We start from the raw sequence: 17,310 nt of genomic DNA, 5'->3' as shown, positions 1-17,310 counted from the left end.
TAACCTGTGGCCACTTGGATGCTTGTACCCATTCCACAGAGTGGAACTGAGGCTGAGTGTCCCGGCACATCTTTGTCCCCCTTTGGTGCTTCCCCCCAGCGTTGGCTAATCCTCCGTGGAGCCAGCTGGTGCGCCTGCTGCTCACCATCTACCTCAGGGTCTGGCTTGGCCCTTGGGGAACTGCCCCCCACAGGCCTGTGGTTTAGGAAGACTAACCCTATTCCCTAGCCCCAGAGATGGGCAGGTGCCGCAGGCCCACCCTGGCCTCAGCGATTGGTTCAGGGAGTGTATGTGACCCCAGGTCAGCCAGTGAGACTCAACTATGGGACGTCTGCAGAACCAATGAAAAAGAGAAGCTCTTCTTGTTTCTTGGGCTGCCGGGGGATCAGGAGCCCACCCAGAGCTGCTGAGGCCATCTTGCCGCCAGGAGGGGAGGGCTTGCCTGAGCATGGAGCCTACCCAGAGGGGAAGGGAAGCCCCAATGACATTGTTAGAACCCCTGGATCCAGCTGTGCCTGAAGGTGATACCACCTCCCAGACTTTTCACTCACATGAGCCAATTAATTCTGTTGGGGTTGAAGCCAGTCTGAACTGGGGTCTCCCCACTTGCAACCAAAAACTGGGGCCTCCCTGTCCCATCCCAAGCCAAGCCATCAGCACCTCAGAAAGAGGCTGAGTGGCTTCTCCCCTTTGGTGGAGGGCAGCACAGGGCACGGCCTGCAGGCTCGGGAAACCACAGACAACTGACAATGTTCTGGGCAGAGGTGAGAAGGCGAGGGACTGGGAGTGGGGACAGATGCTGGGGCAGCAATGCCAGGAGCCACAATACCCCGGGATGCGAGCCCAGTGTGGCCGGTTCACAGAGGGCCCCAACTGTCCCCACACTGGAGCTCACAAACTTGCCCACAGTCTCCCAAGTTCAAGGGTCAAAAACTGGCCCAGGGGGGCCGGCCCCGTGGCTTAGCGGTTGAGTGCGTGCGCTCCGCTACTGGCGGCCCGGGTTCGGATCCCGGGCGCGCACTGACGCACCGACGCACCGCTTCTCCGGCCATGCTGAGGTCGCGTCCCACATACAGCAACTAGAAGGATGTGCAACTATGACATACAACTATCTACTGGGGCTTTGGGGAAAAAGAGGAGGAGGATTGGCAATAGATGTTAGCTCAGAGCCGGTCTTCCTCAGCAAAAAGAGGAGGATTAGCACGGATGTTAGCTTAGGGCTGATCTTCCTCACAAAAAAAAAAAAAAAAACTGGCCCAGGGCCCCTGAACCCACCTGATCTGTTCCCTCCCTACCCTTAGCCCTCCTGTTCCTACCAAACCACTCCCTCCACTGGTTCCTAAGGAAGCCCACCTTCACGGTGCCGACTCCTCGGTAAGGGAGCCCGCCCTCCCCTCCGCCCAAACCCTCCTTGCTTCCAAGGCCTAAAGTCACACCTCCTTGGGGAAGCCACCCTCGGGGGCGCCACACCAACTCAGAAAACTGAAAGTGGAGGGCGTGGCCACCTTCCTCATTCTCCTCCCCTCCTCAGAAAAGCCAGCCCCTCCTCCCAGCATCCTCCACTCCCCCACTTCCTCCCTCTGGGGCCCACGAGGGGATGGAAAAGTGACAAGAGTCTTAGCCCTAGCACCTGCCTCCCCACGGACACCTCCCTGGCCTGGACCGAGACCTACTGCCTCCCCCAGCTCCTGAGGGGTCCAGGAGGATGTGCAGACCCCGCTGCCTGCTGCCCGCCGCCCAACCAGAGGCATGGCGTCTCCACGGCTAACTGGCGCTTAATTAAATGCCAAATTAAGCATCAGTTCAGAGACTCCTGCAGGCCCAGGGAGGGGGCTGCCTCTTCTCCTGCTAGATGACCCTAATCCTCTAAGACAGGCCCTCTCTGGGCCCCCCACCCCAACTCCTGGCCCACAGAGCTGCAGATCTGCGGGAGTGCGGTTTACGGGGAACAACTCCAGCCTGGTGAGCTCCTATGCATCTGTCAGGACCCTGTACAAAGGACCCCTCCCCAGAGAAGTCCTCCCTGGCCCATCCAGCAGAGTGGCCGCCAGCTCCTGAGGAGCACAGTGGCCTTTTAGTGAGTGCCTACTATGTGCCAGATATGGAGTTGGTGCCCTACAGGTGCATTTCCAGAGTCCCACCACAGCAAAAGAGGCCCCACTTACCAGATGGGGAAACAGGCAGAGAGGTTCAGTAGCTTGCCCAGGATCACACAGCCACAACTCATACCTCAGGCCCTTGGCTCATGACAGGGAGGGCAGAAGTATATCTAACCAGGTTCTTTCCCAGTGCCTCGTACAGATTCAGGCATACAACAGGTGCTCAATAAATGCTGAAGAAACCATGCTGAAGCTGGGTTCTCCTTGTCCCACCACCTCTCTAGGTTAGATCACAGGAGGCAGGCTGCTGGCACAACTGCTTCACGCTGACGTTCACTGAGTTCTTGCTGTGTACGCAGCCCTGGGCTGGGGGCTGGAAGGAGATGTGGACCCAAGACAAGAGCAGGAGTCCTATTTGGGCCAGACTGGAAGCCCCGGATCCAGTGCACAGGCCCACAGGCCTCCCTAGGCTTTGGCCCCACAGCCTCCAGTGGGCCTCTCTCCCAGCGCCAGACCCCAAATGATTGTGTCACTGCTTTGGTTAAGCACTGCCCTGCTGTACTGTACTCCTCCTCAGAGCAGTTCTGAGGCTCAGGCAGGAGGGGCTGAGACCAGAAGACTCCAGAGTGGGCCACAGAGCCCCTCCTTGGCACCTGCTCATTGGCACCTGGAATGGGCAGGCAAGGCTTCAAGACTCTCTGAGCCCAGTACCAGGAGGCTGGGGCGTCAGATGCTCTGGGGACTCGGGCTGCTTCCCTGGGATACATGCCCTGGGTGACCTCCTTCTGCTGGGAGCCAGGGCCCTGGGGGGCCATATTAGCTACCTCAGTTGTACCATCTGGAAAATGGTCAGGAACCTCCATTTCTGGGAGAGATGAGCTGCAGACAGGGACTCGGTGCCTCCCTGGCCCCTCGCAGCCCTGATGCAAGACAGAGGGTCCAGCAGCCAGGTCTGAGAGGGAACGAGCTATGATCTCAGGACCCTGCGCCCCTGTCCAGTCCAGCCATCCTCCCTGGCTGGGCATTAGCATGCCAGCCAAAGTCTCAGGAACCCCATTTGGTCTTCCGTGGCACGAGGCTAGGATGGCCTTAGAGGCTCTTTGAGCAAAGGCCACCCTTCAAGTGAACACACCCCAGAAACCGACCAGTGGCAAGGTAAATGGCATCTCCATTTGTATTCTCCTCCTGTGTCCCCGCTCACCTGTCCCGCCCCACGCCGGTGTGGTGATGACGCCCAGCTGTCCCGTAGCCCCGCGGAGGCCTGGCCCCTGCCAGCACAGAAGCAGCCTGCGGAGCCTAAGGGCCCAGCATGGGCAAGAGGACCCGGGAACGTGCGCTTCCTGAGGCCAGCTCATCCTCTCCACCTGCGGAGAGCCACGCCTCACCTGCTCCCGGGCCCCAGTGCCCACGGGGAGACCGAGGCAGGGGCCTTTCAGCCCAGCTCTTGACTTGGGGAAGGGGGAGAACATGGGCTCCAAGCAGACCCCAGTTGTATGCCCGACCACCGAGGACTGCTGAAAATATTGAAGGTAAAGTTAAAAACCAGCCAGTGTTGGCACAACGTGCAGAAAGGGGCCTCCTCCTGCAGGAGGGAGGATAAACAGGCTCAGGCCTTCTGGAGGGCGGCTGAGCTAAAGGGGTCAAAATATGGCCATGCTTTGTGCCCATATTTCTGAGAACTGGCCTCCAGGGAATGACTGAGGCCATGCACGGTGCTCTGGCTGTACTAGAATGCAGAAACGACACGGGAAGCCATCAGCATGTCCAACAATAGAAGATTGGCTAAATGCGCTGTTACACAGTGAGCCCGGCCCAGCTGTCAAATTCGGTTCCGAGGAAGAAAATGTAACGACGTGGAAATGTTCTCAACATAGTCAATGAAAACAAAAAGAAGGAATGGGGACCGGCCCGTGGCGTAGCGGTCAAGCGCACGCACTCCTCTGCGGCGGCCCGGGGTTCAGATCCCAGGTGCACACCAACGCACTGCTTATCATGCCACGCTGTGGCGGCGTCCCACATAAAGCGGAGGAAGATGGGCACAGATGTTAGCCCAGGGCCAGTCTTCCTCAGCAAAAAAAGAGGAAGATTGGCAGATGTTAGCTCAGGGCTGATCTTCCTCACAAAAAAGACAAAAAAAAGGAATGGAATAGTAGAGGCAGAGGGCACCCTGCCACGCCTGGCTTACCGTGGGATTTGGGGCGGCCTCACACCGCGACTGGTTGGAGACACAGGTGTGCTGCTGGGTGCACCAGAAACAGGGCCACGGTGCCGACAGGCAGCTGGTGCAGCTGGAAGACAAGGGACCCCTCAGACACTCAGCCCCCCCCCCACTCCACCCCTGCCCCCAGGAACTGCGACCCAAGAGGCAGATCCCAGCAGAGGGGAAGAAGGCCTTTCTCATCATCACAGGGGCTGGGCACTTTGTAAGGTAGTGAGTTCCCTGCCGGAAGAGGTATGCAAAGGGGAAATAGATAGCAGGGCCTTTTTTTTGTGTGTGTGTGAGGAAGATTAGCCCTGAGCTAACATCCAATGCCAATCCTCCTCTTTTTGCTGAGGAAGACTGGCCCTGGGCTAACATCCGTGCCCATCTTCCTCTACTTTACATGGGACGCCGCCACAGCATGGCTTGACAAGCGGTGCATCAGTGCGCGCCCGGGATCCGAACCTGCGAATCCCGGGCCGCCAAGGCAGAGCACACACACTTACCCGCTGCGCCATGGGGCCGGCCCAGATAAGCGGGGCCTTCGGGAGACTAAATGAAGTGTAATCAAAGCACTTCTCTGGGCCACTACCAGCCCCGGTGCTCACAGAGGCCAGGCACTGGGTGATGAGAGTTTGCTGCATGATAAATGAGCTGGCAAGTGAACGACTGAGGGTCCTGCCTGCCTCTAGGACACTAGCACTTTTCTTCCAAGTGCCTCCCTGAGAGCAAAGGCCCTCCCCTGCTCCCCCTCCCCGCTCCCTCGAGGCAGCCCCTGTCCACTCACGCCGTGTGGGGGTACACTTGTCCAACGCGGCTGCAGTCGTAGATGGTGAAATTGGCCCCGACGATGTTCCGCCCGTTGACCCTCACAGACATCTCGACGGTCACGTGGTCTGGAATGGATCAAGGGAGCCAGGGAGAGACGGACAAAGGAGCAGGGGGTCTGACATCAGGACTCCCATGCCTGAGAGTCCCCCGTTACACCCCTTTGGGGCTGGCCATCTGAGAACCCCCCACGGCTGGACCCAGATCCAGGGAGTGAGGTGCTTACCCTGGTGGGGCGGGAAGGGCGGGAACCGGTCCCTTGGCAGGAGGTTGCAATAGGCGATCTGGTGGCCAAAGGCAGGGCCCGGGACGTGGGCCACAGTGCGGATGCTGTTCCCGTAGTCACAGACGATCTCCATGCCGCTGAGGCTGGGCAGGCTGCCCGAGATCTGCAGGATCATGCCCTGGGCGCAAGAGACCCTCAGCTGGGGAGGGGGCACTCCCCTCACAGCCCCACCCCCAGGGCATGGAACCCTGGGAGAAGGGGTGGCAGGAGGCCAGGACTCCAGGCCAGAGGGCTACTTCCTACATGTGACCCTCCAGGCCTCAGTTTCCCCATCTGCAAAATGAAACTGGTCATCTTACAGTAGCCAAGGAGGCTCTGCATGATCTGGCCCCCGTGACCTCTCTGACCCCAACTCCTAATACTCTCTCAAATTCACCAATCTGTTCCCACCTCAGGGCCTTTGCACTGACAGTTCCCTCTGCCCAGAACACTCTTCCCAGGCACTCACCTTGGCTCACCTCCTTCATAGCTTTGCTCAAATGTCACCTTCGCAGTGAGCCCCCAGCTCTGACCTAGTCTAAAATGTCTACACTCTCCACACTCGCTCCCCACCCCTCTCTGTTCTGCTTTCTTTTTCTCTCTATATATCACCATCTTGACATTCCATGTTGCTTATTCTCTCACCCCATGAGATGTCAACCCCTCAAGGGCCAGGGGTTTGTCTGCCTTGTGCCCTGCTGTGTCCCCAGAGTCTAGAACTGCACATGGCACACAGTGGGTGCTCAGCAATCTATCTGATGAATGAATGAACAAATGAATGAATGATGGACAAACCTGCGTCCGTCTGCCTGACGAGATACAGCATGGGAAGCACTCTGTGACGTGTAATAATGGAGGGGGTGCAGAGGAGCCGCCCCACCTGCCCATCACAACCATCACCTTCTCCCGTGATACATGAGGGCACCCAGCCCAGAGACGTCACTGAGGGCAGAGCCGGGTGGGACCCAGGCCTGTCTGTCTCTCAGCCCCTGCCCCTTGGCCAGGGCCTGAAACCACCCCTGCTCCCATGCTGCCCGCCATGGCTGGGGAGGGGGCTGCAGAGCTCGAGGCCTCCTGGGCAGAGGTGAGGGGCAAAGCCACTTGCCCCCACGCTGCAGATTCACCTGTTTCTGACAACAAGAAACAGCGGCCTAGCACTTGGTGCCCACCCCACCCCTGCACTGGGGCTCACTCTCCTCCCATCCTCCAACCTGCCCCCTCCCTCCTGTGACTCCTGGGACTCTGGAGCCTGCCCACTTGAGCTCAAATCCCAGCTCTGCTACTCCCTGGCTGTATGACCTTGAAAAAGTCACTTTACCGCTCTGTGCCTCAGTTTTCCTCACCTAAAAAACGGGGATGTAAAGAGTTGTGTGAGGCCTAACGGAGGCGAATGTCACGCACACGGCACGAGCTGACACTCAGTAACTGCTCAGTAATGCCCAGGCATTCTCATCGTTTTTAGGATTGGCCTCCAGGTCTCTGGGGCGCCATGGCAAGAGTCTCCCCCTCTCAGGGCTGGGTGCCTGTGAAGGGGACTCCCCATCCCATATCCCCCGGAGCTGGGTCCTGGTCCCTGGAGACTCACTGGGTATTCCTGGTGCACGTCGATCTCGGCAGGCAGGACGGTCATGGCAGGACAGCCACCAGGACCCTCGCTGGCGCTGGTCCAGAAATGCCACTGGCTGGAGTTGGCGCAGTCCCGCTGCAGGGTGCACCTGGAGCGCACAGCGCGGGTCAGGACCCCAGTGGGCTCCCCCCACTGCAGCCTCGCAGGCCCAGCCCCTGCCCGGGCGCCTCACCGAGTCTCCAGGGCGCACCAGCCGCAGTAGGCGTCGGCCGCACCCACGCAGTCCCCGCAGGTGGTATGCACGGCGCAGGCGGCGACTTTCACCCTGGCCATCTGGAGGCAGAGGTGAGGGCCCTGCTCAATGGGGCTGCCGGCCCTCCTCTGGGGAGTCAGCATGGCGAGAGCCATGAGAGGCTGGAGGGAACAAGGCCTCCCTGCAGAGGTGAAGTCTGTGCCGGGTGGTGAAGGGCGAGCAGGCAAAGGGGATGGGGAAGGGGGGGTTCCTGGCAGGGGAACAGCGCGTGCAAAGGCAAGGCCAGCAAGAGTAGGGACTTGGCCAGGCCGGGGCTCTGGCCCTACCTGGTGGGATGTCATCAGATAAAGGTAGCCGGGGTCCGCTGGGTCAAACTGCATGACGTGGTGCACAGGCTCCCCGTAGGCCACCGTCACCACCCGCCTGCTCACCACCTGCATGCTCTCGTTCAGGTTGATCTGTGGGGGCGGTGGCCGTCAGGGTGATGGTGTGCTGGGAGGTTGCCCACGGCAGGGGGAGGCCACACACAGGGCAGCTGCCCCAGGGGGACCTGGCCCGGGCCTGGAGTCTCGGCCTCCCCATCCTCTCCCGGGCCCTTCCAGGATGGTGGGAACTCGCAGAAGAGGAAGGGAGGGCAGGGGGTCCAGCCTCAACACTTTTGCTGCTGCTGTGCCCCCACCAGGAACAACCTCCTGACCGATCTTCTCCAGCACATCCCACCCTGTGAATATAGACGGACTTTACAGTTTACAAAATATTCTCCGGGAGGCTGTTTGGCATCATGACCAAGGGCAGGGACTTAGGTTTGAACTCTGGCTTTGACTTTACAAGCTATACAACTGAACAAGTTGTTCAAGCCATTTCCCCTCTCTGAGCCTCAGTGTCCTGACCGAATGGGACTAATGACAGTCCCTGCCCTGCAGGACTGCGGGGAGCACTAAATGAGAAGATGGGCGCCAAGTGCTGAGGGGGCCACACTCCCCTCATGCCCATATCACTGATGAGGAAACTGAGGCCCAGAGAGGCCAAGGGACTTGGCAAGAGTCATGAAATGAAGACACCTCAGGGTCAGAATGCCAGCCCAGGCCTGTCTGACCCCAGAGTCCAAAGCTGAGTGTGGGGGGTGAGGCCCAAGGTCCTGACAGGAGGAAGACCAGGACTAGCTGGGACCTGGAAGGTTCTCTGGCTCTGCACGTCCTCCTGAGAACTGAGAATGACCGTCAGAGCCCCATCAAACTGCTCTTTTTCGGCTGGCCCCCCCACATTCCCAACATGCTGGCTTTCAAGGGTCTGCCTGACACTGAGCTGGGGCCAGTGGTCTGGATGCCTCCCCGGCAGCTGCCTGGGGCCTCCTACCACCCAACCCTCCTCTGTGGACTCCAAAACCTTTAAGTGGCTCCCTCCTGCTTATGGAATAAATTTGTTCTGGCATTCAAGGCCCTGACGATCCGACCCCAGCTTACCCTGCCAGCCTCCTCTCCACCCACTCAACCCAACTCACGTATTCCAGCCTCCAGGGCTTTGCCGGTGCTGTGCTCCCTTCTGGAATATCTCTCCCCTCCCCCTTCGACCAAGGTGTAACCGAGGCCAAGATCTGTCCTCCCAATGCCTCCTCTAGAAAAGCTCCCACGTGCCTTCACAGACCAAACTGAAGTTCCTCTCCCCACAGGCTCTGTCCCAGCCGGAGACAGCACCTCGTCCCAGGTGGCCTCTTGGCAGAGTCTGTCCCAGGCAGTCAGTCCTCTCCCACCCACCCCCACACCCCTCCCCCAGGCACCCAGCAGACGCTTGATTCATCTCCACTCCTTCAAACATCCATCGAGCACACCCTGGGCTCTGGGCCTGGGCCAGCTGTAGTGATCTAAGCCCCGAGCGGGGACAGACACTGAACAGCGCAGGGCAGGCTGAGGGACAGTGTGGGCTCTGAGCCCGCGGGACCCATTTGACCCCAGCTCTCGCTGTGTGACTCTGGGGCAGTCGTTTACCCTCTTGGAGCCTCAGTATCTTCATCTGTGAAATGGGAATCATGGCTCTGCCTCCCTCACAGCAGTGTGAGAATTACATGAGATGACGCCCTTGATATGCCCTTCAAGGCTGGGTAGACAGTAGGTGCCTAATAACTGCAGCTTCATGGGCCAGGGGGTGGGGGAGACTTCTTGCTCTCCACACACAGGCATCATCGCAGTAGACTGACCACAGTCCTGGATGGTCCGGCTCATTCTCCCCGTGACAGAGGAGGAAACTGAAGCTCAGAGTGAGAAGCAACATCGCAGGTCACACAGCTGGGAGCAGCGGAGCCAGGATCCGAATCCAAGCGTCTGACCCCAAACACGAGCCCCACCATCTATGAACCCTTAACAAGGGCTTCCTAGGCTGAGGAGGAGACCCCCTGCCCCTCCCTGCTCCCACACCTGGCAGCTCCCCCACCACTGCTAGTGAGCCAACAAGGGTCCTGGGGCCAGGCGGGCTGCAGCTCTGACCCCTGCCCCACCCCAGCCCGTGGTGTCTGCCTGGGCAGCTAAGGGAATTGGATTATCGGATTGGAGGCAATTAGCCCAGGGCCTGGTGCACACGGAGGCCGTGCCCGGCAGCCGACTTTCCCGACAGGCCGGGAGTGGGCGGTGGTGCGGGGACAGGTCCAGGCCCCGCCGAGTCCTTCCTGCCCCACAGTGGGGAAACCAGATTCCCCTCACCCTCCCCAGCTCCCGCAACCTCAGGGCCAGGCATCATCACCTCCAGAAACCAGCCATCTTGGGGGGGCCTTAGAGGGTGGCTGGGGGGGTGGAGGAGGAGGAGATGGCAGTGAGAGCCCCCACTTGCCAGGCTGTCACCACCCCCCTGTCAAAGCCCCACCACAACCTCGAGAGGCAGGGCTTACAGCCCTTCACAGATAGGGAAACTGAGGCCCAGAGAGAGAAAGCGCATTGTCCAAGGTCAAACAGCCAGCAAGTGGCTGAGCCCAGAGGCTTGACCTCAGATCCATCTACTTCAGCACCCGGTCCTAGAGCCCTCGCACTCGGCCCAGAATCCCTCCTCTGCACGACGGGGCACTTATGAGCAAGAGAGCAAGAAGCAGATGGGAAAAATGCTCTGTAAACTGTAAAGTGCTAGGCAAAGAGGAGAAAATGAAGGCTAATATTGGACCTGTAGAGGCCGTGTGCACGGCCTGCCCCCCACCCCCCAGGCCCCCTCAGCCTCCCGGCCCCCTGCCCCCCAGCCCTACCTTGAGCAGCCGCCCACTGACGGTGCCCAGGAAGACCACCGTGTAGTTGCCGACGCTGGCCACGGCCACGGAGGACAGGCCTGGGGCTCGGAACACAGGCGTGGCCTTCAGGGGCTGCAGGATGGACAGCGGGTGCTGCAGGTGGGCGGCCCCACAGTCCAGCTGCTCCGGCTGCAGCTGGAAGAGAAGCAGCACAACAGACCTCGGTTCCGGAACCTTCTCGGGATCCTTGCCTGCACCGTAGGTATCTCAGGCCTTGGCCTCAGAGCTTTCAAGTCTTGCCCCTGATTTATATGCCCAGCTCTGGGCTGAGGCCCAAACACAAGCAGGACCCCACCCCCAATCCCAGACCAACTCTTGGCTTCGGCCTTGGTCCTGGGGCAGCCTGGAGGAGACGATGGCTCAGGTACCCAGAAACTACACAGGAGGAGTTGTGTGAGGGAGGTAAAAAGGGCTGGTGAGGGGACAAGGTCAGGTCTGCAGGGGGCCAGGGAGGTCGGGACAGGGTGAGGCCTACACACCCTCACGCCCTTGGAGCTGCACCCTGGCTGGTCAGAGCCGGGCAGAGCAGAGGAGCCCACACCAGAGCACCTGAGGCCGTCCTCTGACTCAACTTACCTGCTAACACCCAACAGGTGTCCTCCTGCCTCAGCTGTGTCTCCACAGCAACCATGGGGTTTCCTCCTCCCGGTCCCCTGCTCTGACCCTAGCACCACCACCCCAAATTCGCAGCAGCTCACCAGACCCCAGGTTGAGGCCTCTCCAAACTGAGGCCCTTTCCTCCTTCCCCAAGCACACACCCACTAATCTGCCCACATTACAGACGGGTAAACCGTGGCCAGGTGTGTCCAAATGCACAGTCCCACCGTCCACATCAGCCCGGTGCTGCCTCAAATGGCAAATCAGCCCTCCCTCACAGGAGCGGGAAAACTGTGGCTGGTGACACCAGTCCCCGGCCATTCCCTGGACTTGCGGCCACCTTTCCCACCTTTCTCTGGGTCTTGTTGGTCCTTTCAAAGGTTCCTTCTGCGATTTGCACAAAAATAGAAAACAGGCCTCCAGGAAGCGCCTTTGAGAAGGTAACTGTGCAAATCCACAAGGATGCAGACACAAGGGTGGTTTAGAAGAGGGTACAGGGTGGTTTAGAAGAGCCTCAGTGTCCGACAGGATTAAGCATGTAAATTACGCCACATGGTACAGGAGGGCCACGCCCACCCCTCAATGACAGCACAAATCTGTATCGATTATGACAGAAAGAAGCCTGGCTGAGAAAAGTCACAGGATGTCCTGGAGCCATTTAGGTAAAACTGGTGCATAAACAATAAAGTCACAGCCATGACAGTAACCAGAGCAGGAGCCACGTTTACTGGGAACTGACACCGCACCAGGCCTGGGCATTGGCTCCCTGCATCCTGGCAGCCCTGTGAGGTCCCGTGTCACAGATGGGGGAACAGAGGCTCAGAAGGGAAGCGGCCTGCTCCAGATCACCGGCTGCAAAGTCGTGCCTCCAGGACTGAAGCTAGCAGCAGCCTGGAGCCCGCAGCTCAGCATTCAGACACTGGGATGTGGGCATCAGAGGCTCCAAGTGGGGACTCAGAAGGTCACCAGAATGTAGCATCAGAACTGACTTTAGGGCGCAGCTTTAGAGAGATTTTTTTTTTTATCTGTACTTTCTGCAAGCCTAAGCCATTGACCACGGGCCAGCACGGGTTTTGCAACAAAATCTCAGCTAGCTTTCAAAAGAAAACAATGCTGGGTTCTTCCCTCCTTGGGCGAATAAACACAGTTGCAGCCCAATGGGCTCCTAGGCAAGGGCTGTTTCCCAGCACACCCCTGGGGGGCCACGCCCCAAGCCCAAAGATGGGGTGCACCTGGGGGTGCTCTGGGCCAGAACCCAGGAGTGGTGGTCTTCCACAGGATGTCTGGCCGTGACCTGGGCAAGTCACGTCACTACTCTGAGCCTCGGTTTACTCAACTATAAAACGGGTGGGCCGGCCCCGTGGCTTAGCGGTTAAGTGCGCGCGCTCCGCTACTGGTGGCCCGGGTTCGGATCCCGGGCGCGTGCCGACACACCGCTTCTCCGGCCATGCTGAGGCCGCATCCCACATACAGCAACTAGAAGGATGTGCAGCTATGACATACAACTATCTACTGGGGCTTTGGGGAGAAAAAGGAGGAGGATTGGCAATAGATGTTAGCTCAGAGCCGGTCTTCCTCAGCAATAAAAAGAGGAGGATTAGCACCGATGTTAGCTCAGGGCTGATCTTCCTCACACACAAAAAAACCTATAAAACGGGCGCGTCCATCACACCCCCACCCTGGGGCTGGGAGGAGATCACTGTCGTAAAGCGCTGGCACAGTGTGTGGCCCCCGGTAAATGCCAGGGAAGTGCTAACTGATACTATTGCCGTCTCACGTCTGATTGTCAGTGGAATTATCATCAAGTAGAACTGGGGGCAAATCATGCCTGCCTCAGAAGCTTTCGAACTTGGCTGCCTCGGACCACCTTAAGCAGCCATCTTCTCACCTAGGAGGCTCTCCTCGCCCCCTGTTCTCTGGGCCTACCCTTGCCCAACATTTCCCCCTGCACACAGCTGCCAGTGAGCCCTTTAAAAATATAAAGCAGTCTCCCCCACTTAAAACCCTCTGATGGCCATATTACACGCAGAATAAACCCAGAATCCTAAACCCCCTCATGGGGCCCTGGACCTGCCGAGCCCATCCCACACGCTCCTCGCCCTCACGCCTCCTCTCTGGCCACACTGGCCTTAATTCTCTTCCTCAAACCATCCAAGCTGGGGCCTGCCTCAGGGCCTTTGCCCTTGCTGTCCCCTCTGCCTGGAGTGCCCTCTCCAGACTGTCATGTATGTGGCGCCTTCTCGTCCTTCAGCTCCAGACCCACCCCATCAACCTTCATCCTGTGTGCGGCCGAGCTGGGGGACCGCCCTGGAAGGAGGGTGCTGACCCATCTCCCCAGCTCCTCTCCCAGGCCCAGGCCCACCCCTCAGCAATCCTGCCGACGCAGGAAAGAGAGGAGGGGGGCTCCGTCAGCGAGCAGGCAGGGAGTGGGCGCTCGGCCCATCCCGCCACGAGGGACGCTTTTCCTAAGGGTTACGCAACTTTTCTTCACTGAATATGGATTACTTGCGTCATTAAATAATAAGCTGTTTCAAAACTAAAATTGTAGACCTTTGCCCAGGGGACATGGTTTTCCTCCCCGAGCTCTGGAGTGGGGAGAAGGAAGGAAGGGGAGACCCGGGAGGCCCTGGATGACACCTTTGGGGTTTTCTGCCCTGGGCCCTGCGACGGGGGGTGCTGGGAAAAGCAGGCCCAGCACCCAGCTTGGGTGACACGCGGGCCGGGCTGCAGAGAGGAACCCGGCTCCTGCCTGCCCGCCCTGACGTTCACAAGCCGTTAATTCTGCACTGAAGGAATTGTCTAAAAAGACTTTCCTCCAACTTTTTTTTTCTTATCCTAAAAATAAAATTTTAAAAAAAATTTAAAGGAGAAGTAACCCATCGGCGTCTCCAATGATCTGCGCTCCGAGGGGGAAGCTGCGTCCCCCGCGGCTGGCTGCCAGGGGAGATCGCAAGGCTGCAGCCCGGCTGGAAAGGGACGCTGGGACACGCAGCCCCCGGCCCAGGTGGCAGGAACGCCTCCGGGGCAGGGGGAGGGGTTGCGGGCCAGGGAAGGGAGACAGTGGCTTGGGGACCAGGCAGCCTTCCCAAGCGAGTGTGGCCTCAGCTGAACTTGGTCCCCAGGGGCGGTCAGCTCCATAGGCCCCAAATCCCACCCCCACTTCTGACTGCCTGAAATTCCTCCCTTAGCACTGGCCTTCCTTCATGGCTCACGTGGCGAGGGTCCTTCAATACCCACACTGCCCTGGGAACAGGCGGCTGGACTCGCACAGTGGCCCCTCCAGTCCACAAGGGCCACCTTTCCAAGCACAGAATTGGTTACCCCTCCCTGACGTAAAACCCTTCTCTGGCTCCTGGCTGTCCTCAGGCTCGAGCCTGGCATTCAAGGCCTTCATGGTCTGGCTCCTGCCAACAGCTCAGGCCCCGTCTCACTTCTTTCCTCCACCTTCTGCTCCCACACACCAATCTCTGCAGTTTCTCCAATGTGGCCATACTCCCGCCAGGGCTCCTGAAGCTTCAGAATGTTGTCCCTTAGCAGCCAATGCCCGTCCCACACCTCTGGGCCACTCATACCTCCCCTGGTGCACCAGTCGCCCCTGCCTTGACCCATGCTGTTCCCTCTGCCAGGCATGCCCAGGCAGCAAGTTTTTAGCCAGGCTTCAAGATATGGCTCAAAAAAACTCCCCTCTTCTGTGATACCACTTCACTTATCCTGGTAGCATACGCGTGAGCTTCTCCAGAGCGGAGACTGTGCTCTGGGGTGAGTGTTTACTAAAGAAAGAAAACTAATTTTCACTAAAGTGTGAATGACTGTATTCAGCTGTTTCCTTTCCAAGCAGCGAGACTGAGAGCAACACTGCCATGCTGGGTGCTGGAGAACCGAGGGAAAAATATGGGTCAACTGGATGCCTACTGTGTGTGCAGCAACAGAGGGGAGGCAGGTGTTCACGCCCAGAGAACACTTGGCTGCTAGTTTCGGTTCCTCTAAGAACCTCAGTTTATCCTTCTCTAAAATGGGATAAGCAATGGCCTCTGCTGTCAGCTCTTTTCTAAGAGCAGGACGCCCCCTCCCCCTCCAGCTGGCTGCCTCCTGGAGCCAGAGCTCAGTTCTGCCCATTCTCCCATTAAAACGCTGATGTATTGATTTCACTACCAACTGTAATCGTGTTGACTTTTTCTCCCCAGGAAGCCATTTGGAGCAAGAGCTTCGAGAGCCTGGCTTCTCAGGCCTCCCACATCCTGCCTGCAGACCCCACCTAACCTCAGCCCCACCGCAGCTGGCGCTCCGAGGAGGATGAGGCGTCAATGGCGGGTACCGTGGCAGGTTGCAAGACCCAGCGGTTCCATCCCAGGTATAGACTAGACCGGCTTTTGGGGCTTTGTGCTGGGGAAGTGAGGGCACCTTCCTGCCTCCAGTTTTCGATTGTTATCGAACCATGGTCCTGGGTATCAGGCAGCAGACTTCGAGGCGGCCCCCACTCACCACATCGGGGCTGGGGGTGGGCCTGAGACCACTCCCACTTGCCCTCCACAGCAGCCAAGGGAGCTGGGGCAACTGCAGAGCAGTAGATGCAACGTGGGGTCCTGGAAGAGAGGACACTCGGGGGTCAAGTCTGCAGTTGAGTTGAGAGTCAAATACCAGCGTTGGTTTCTTACTGGTGACAAATGTACCACAGGAACGTAAGACCTCGGCAGTGGGGAAAACTGAGGGAAGGGTATGCAGGAACTGTGTGTACTATCTTTGTAATTTCCCTGTAAATTTAAAATTATTCCAAAATAAAAAGTTTATTAAAAAAAACACCACAAAGCAGGTCGTGTCCCCTCCACAGCTCAGCAGCCTGTAGTGGATCCCCAGTGCCCTGAACATAAGCGCAAACTTGGCTCCTGGGCCCTCAAGGCCCTCTCGATCTGGCCTGCCCCTCTGTGACTTCCCTCAACCTCGGGTCCTGGCCGGCGGCTCCCTCAGCTCAGACAGCTGAGGAGGGGCCAGGAGAATGCCCCAGAGACAAGGACTAGAGGGCGGGGAGCAAGCAGGGACCAGGCAGGGCGCGCAGGGGGGTCTGCCAGGCACGGTCTACAGGGGATCTCAAGAGCCAGGCCTAGAGAAAAGGGCCACTAGACTCCAAACTCCTCGGACAGCTGCTGCCCGCAAGGCGCAGCTGAGTAACCCTCCCACCCGCCTCCAGAAGCTCCAGGGTTAAGGCGGAAGTGCTCTCAAGGGGGCTGACCCACCACCTCAGCTTGTGCGGCTTCTCGGAACACCGCAGCTCCCGGGCTATGACTCCACCGAGCTGACACCTCCGTTGAGGGTAAACTGAGGCATGGGAAGAGCCATGGGCCTACTGTGTGCTGGCCCTGGGAGGGGGCATGATGGACTTGGTTCTGGGGTGCCTCTGGCAACAGCCCCCACGCCAAGGAGGAAACCGCCTGCTGCCAAAGGAAATACCAGCACCTCCAGTGAATGATCACGATGCTCGCTTCCTGGAGGCCTGGGAGGGGCAGGAGAGGATGGCCAAGCGGGCCAGAGAACAACAGTCAGGGGGCCTGGCCCTTAGCCGGAGAGGAAAAGCAGCCTCTTGAGGAGACCAAGGCACAGAGAGGGGCAGAGGCTTCCCCAGGACACACAGCACAGTAATTCCCCACTTGGCCCCAGGCTACCTGAATCAGGTGGAAAGCCGACAAAGGGCAATGGACATGGCAGCTTGGGCAGACCTTTCCAGAGCTTCAGAGATGCCTGCCTCAGTTTCCTTGACCCTCTCTCTGGAGGAGGTGGGTCACCCGGCCCAGGGGGCACTAAGGTCATCCAGGCCAGCTGGGCACCATCTGGAACCAGCCAGCTAGCCACCCTGAGCGTGATACGTCCGTCCACCCACAGCTGGCACCCCAAGCCCTGCAGCCAAGCCGGACACAGCCTGGAGGGCAGCCCCCAGCCGGAGGTCAGAGGCCTGGCTGGACTGAAGCCCTGCTGTGCGCAGGCACCAAGCAGAGAGTCACCTCCCAGCCACCTGAGGGCACACACTCTTCTGTGTCCCCATTTAACAGACAGAGGAACTGAGGCTCCTGACGTGCCGAGTCTCGTGGATCTTAACTCACTGTGGGATGCCCCATCCTCTCTGAGCCTCAGTCTCCCCATCTGTAAAATGGGGACAGTAAAGGGCACCCATCACAGAGGACTGCTGGAAAGGACTCAACCCACAGCAGCCATCAATACTGGGCACTGTAGGTGCTCAACAGATG

The 17,310-nt window shown here is 58.9% G+C and overlaps 1 protein-coding gene across 1 annotated transcript in view; it reads right to left on the bottom strand.

The window, feature by feature from the left end:
- The window catches only part of PLXND1 (plexin D1), a 52,032-nt gene that overhangs the window by 24,832 nt on the left and 9,890 nt on the right, over positions 1 to 17,310 (bottom strand). The window contains exons 2-8 of the mRNA XM_004442448.3: positions 10,436 to 10,612; positions 7,539 to 7,670; positions 7,192 to 7,292; positions 6,978 to 7,107; positions 5,354 to 5,531; positions 5,087 to 5,195; positions 4,285 to 4,387 (exon numbers count right to left, since the gene is read on the bottom strand). Of these exons, the coding sequence (XP_004442505.3) occupies positions 4,285 to 4,387; positions 5,087 to 5,195; positions 5,354 to 5,531; positions 6,978 to 7,107; positions 7,192 to 7,292; positions 7,539 to 7,670; positions 10,436 to 10,612 (930 nt within the window). The remainder of the gene's footprint in view (positions 1 to 4,284; positions 4,388 to 5,086; positions 5,196 to 5,353; positions 5,532 to 6,977; positions 7,108 to 7,191; positions 7,293 to 7,538; positions 7,671 to 10,435; positions 10,613 to 17,310) is intronic.

This window comes from Ceratotherium simum, chromosome 5, assembly GCF_057802395.1.
Source record: "Ceratotherium simum simum isolate JZ-2026a chromosome 5, ASM5780239v1, whole genome shotgun sequence".
NCBI classification, from domain to species: domain Eukaryota; kingdom Metazoa; phylum Chordata; class Mammalia; order Perissodactyla; family Rhinocerotidae; genus Ceratotherium; species Ceratotherium simum.
Note: the sequence above shows the minus strand (reverse complement) of the source record. Positions and strands in the feature narration are given on the sequence as shown.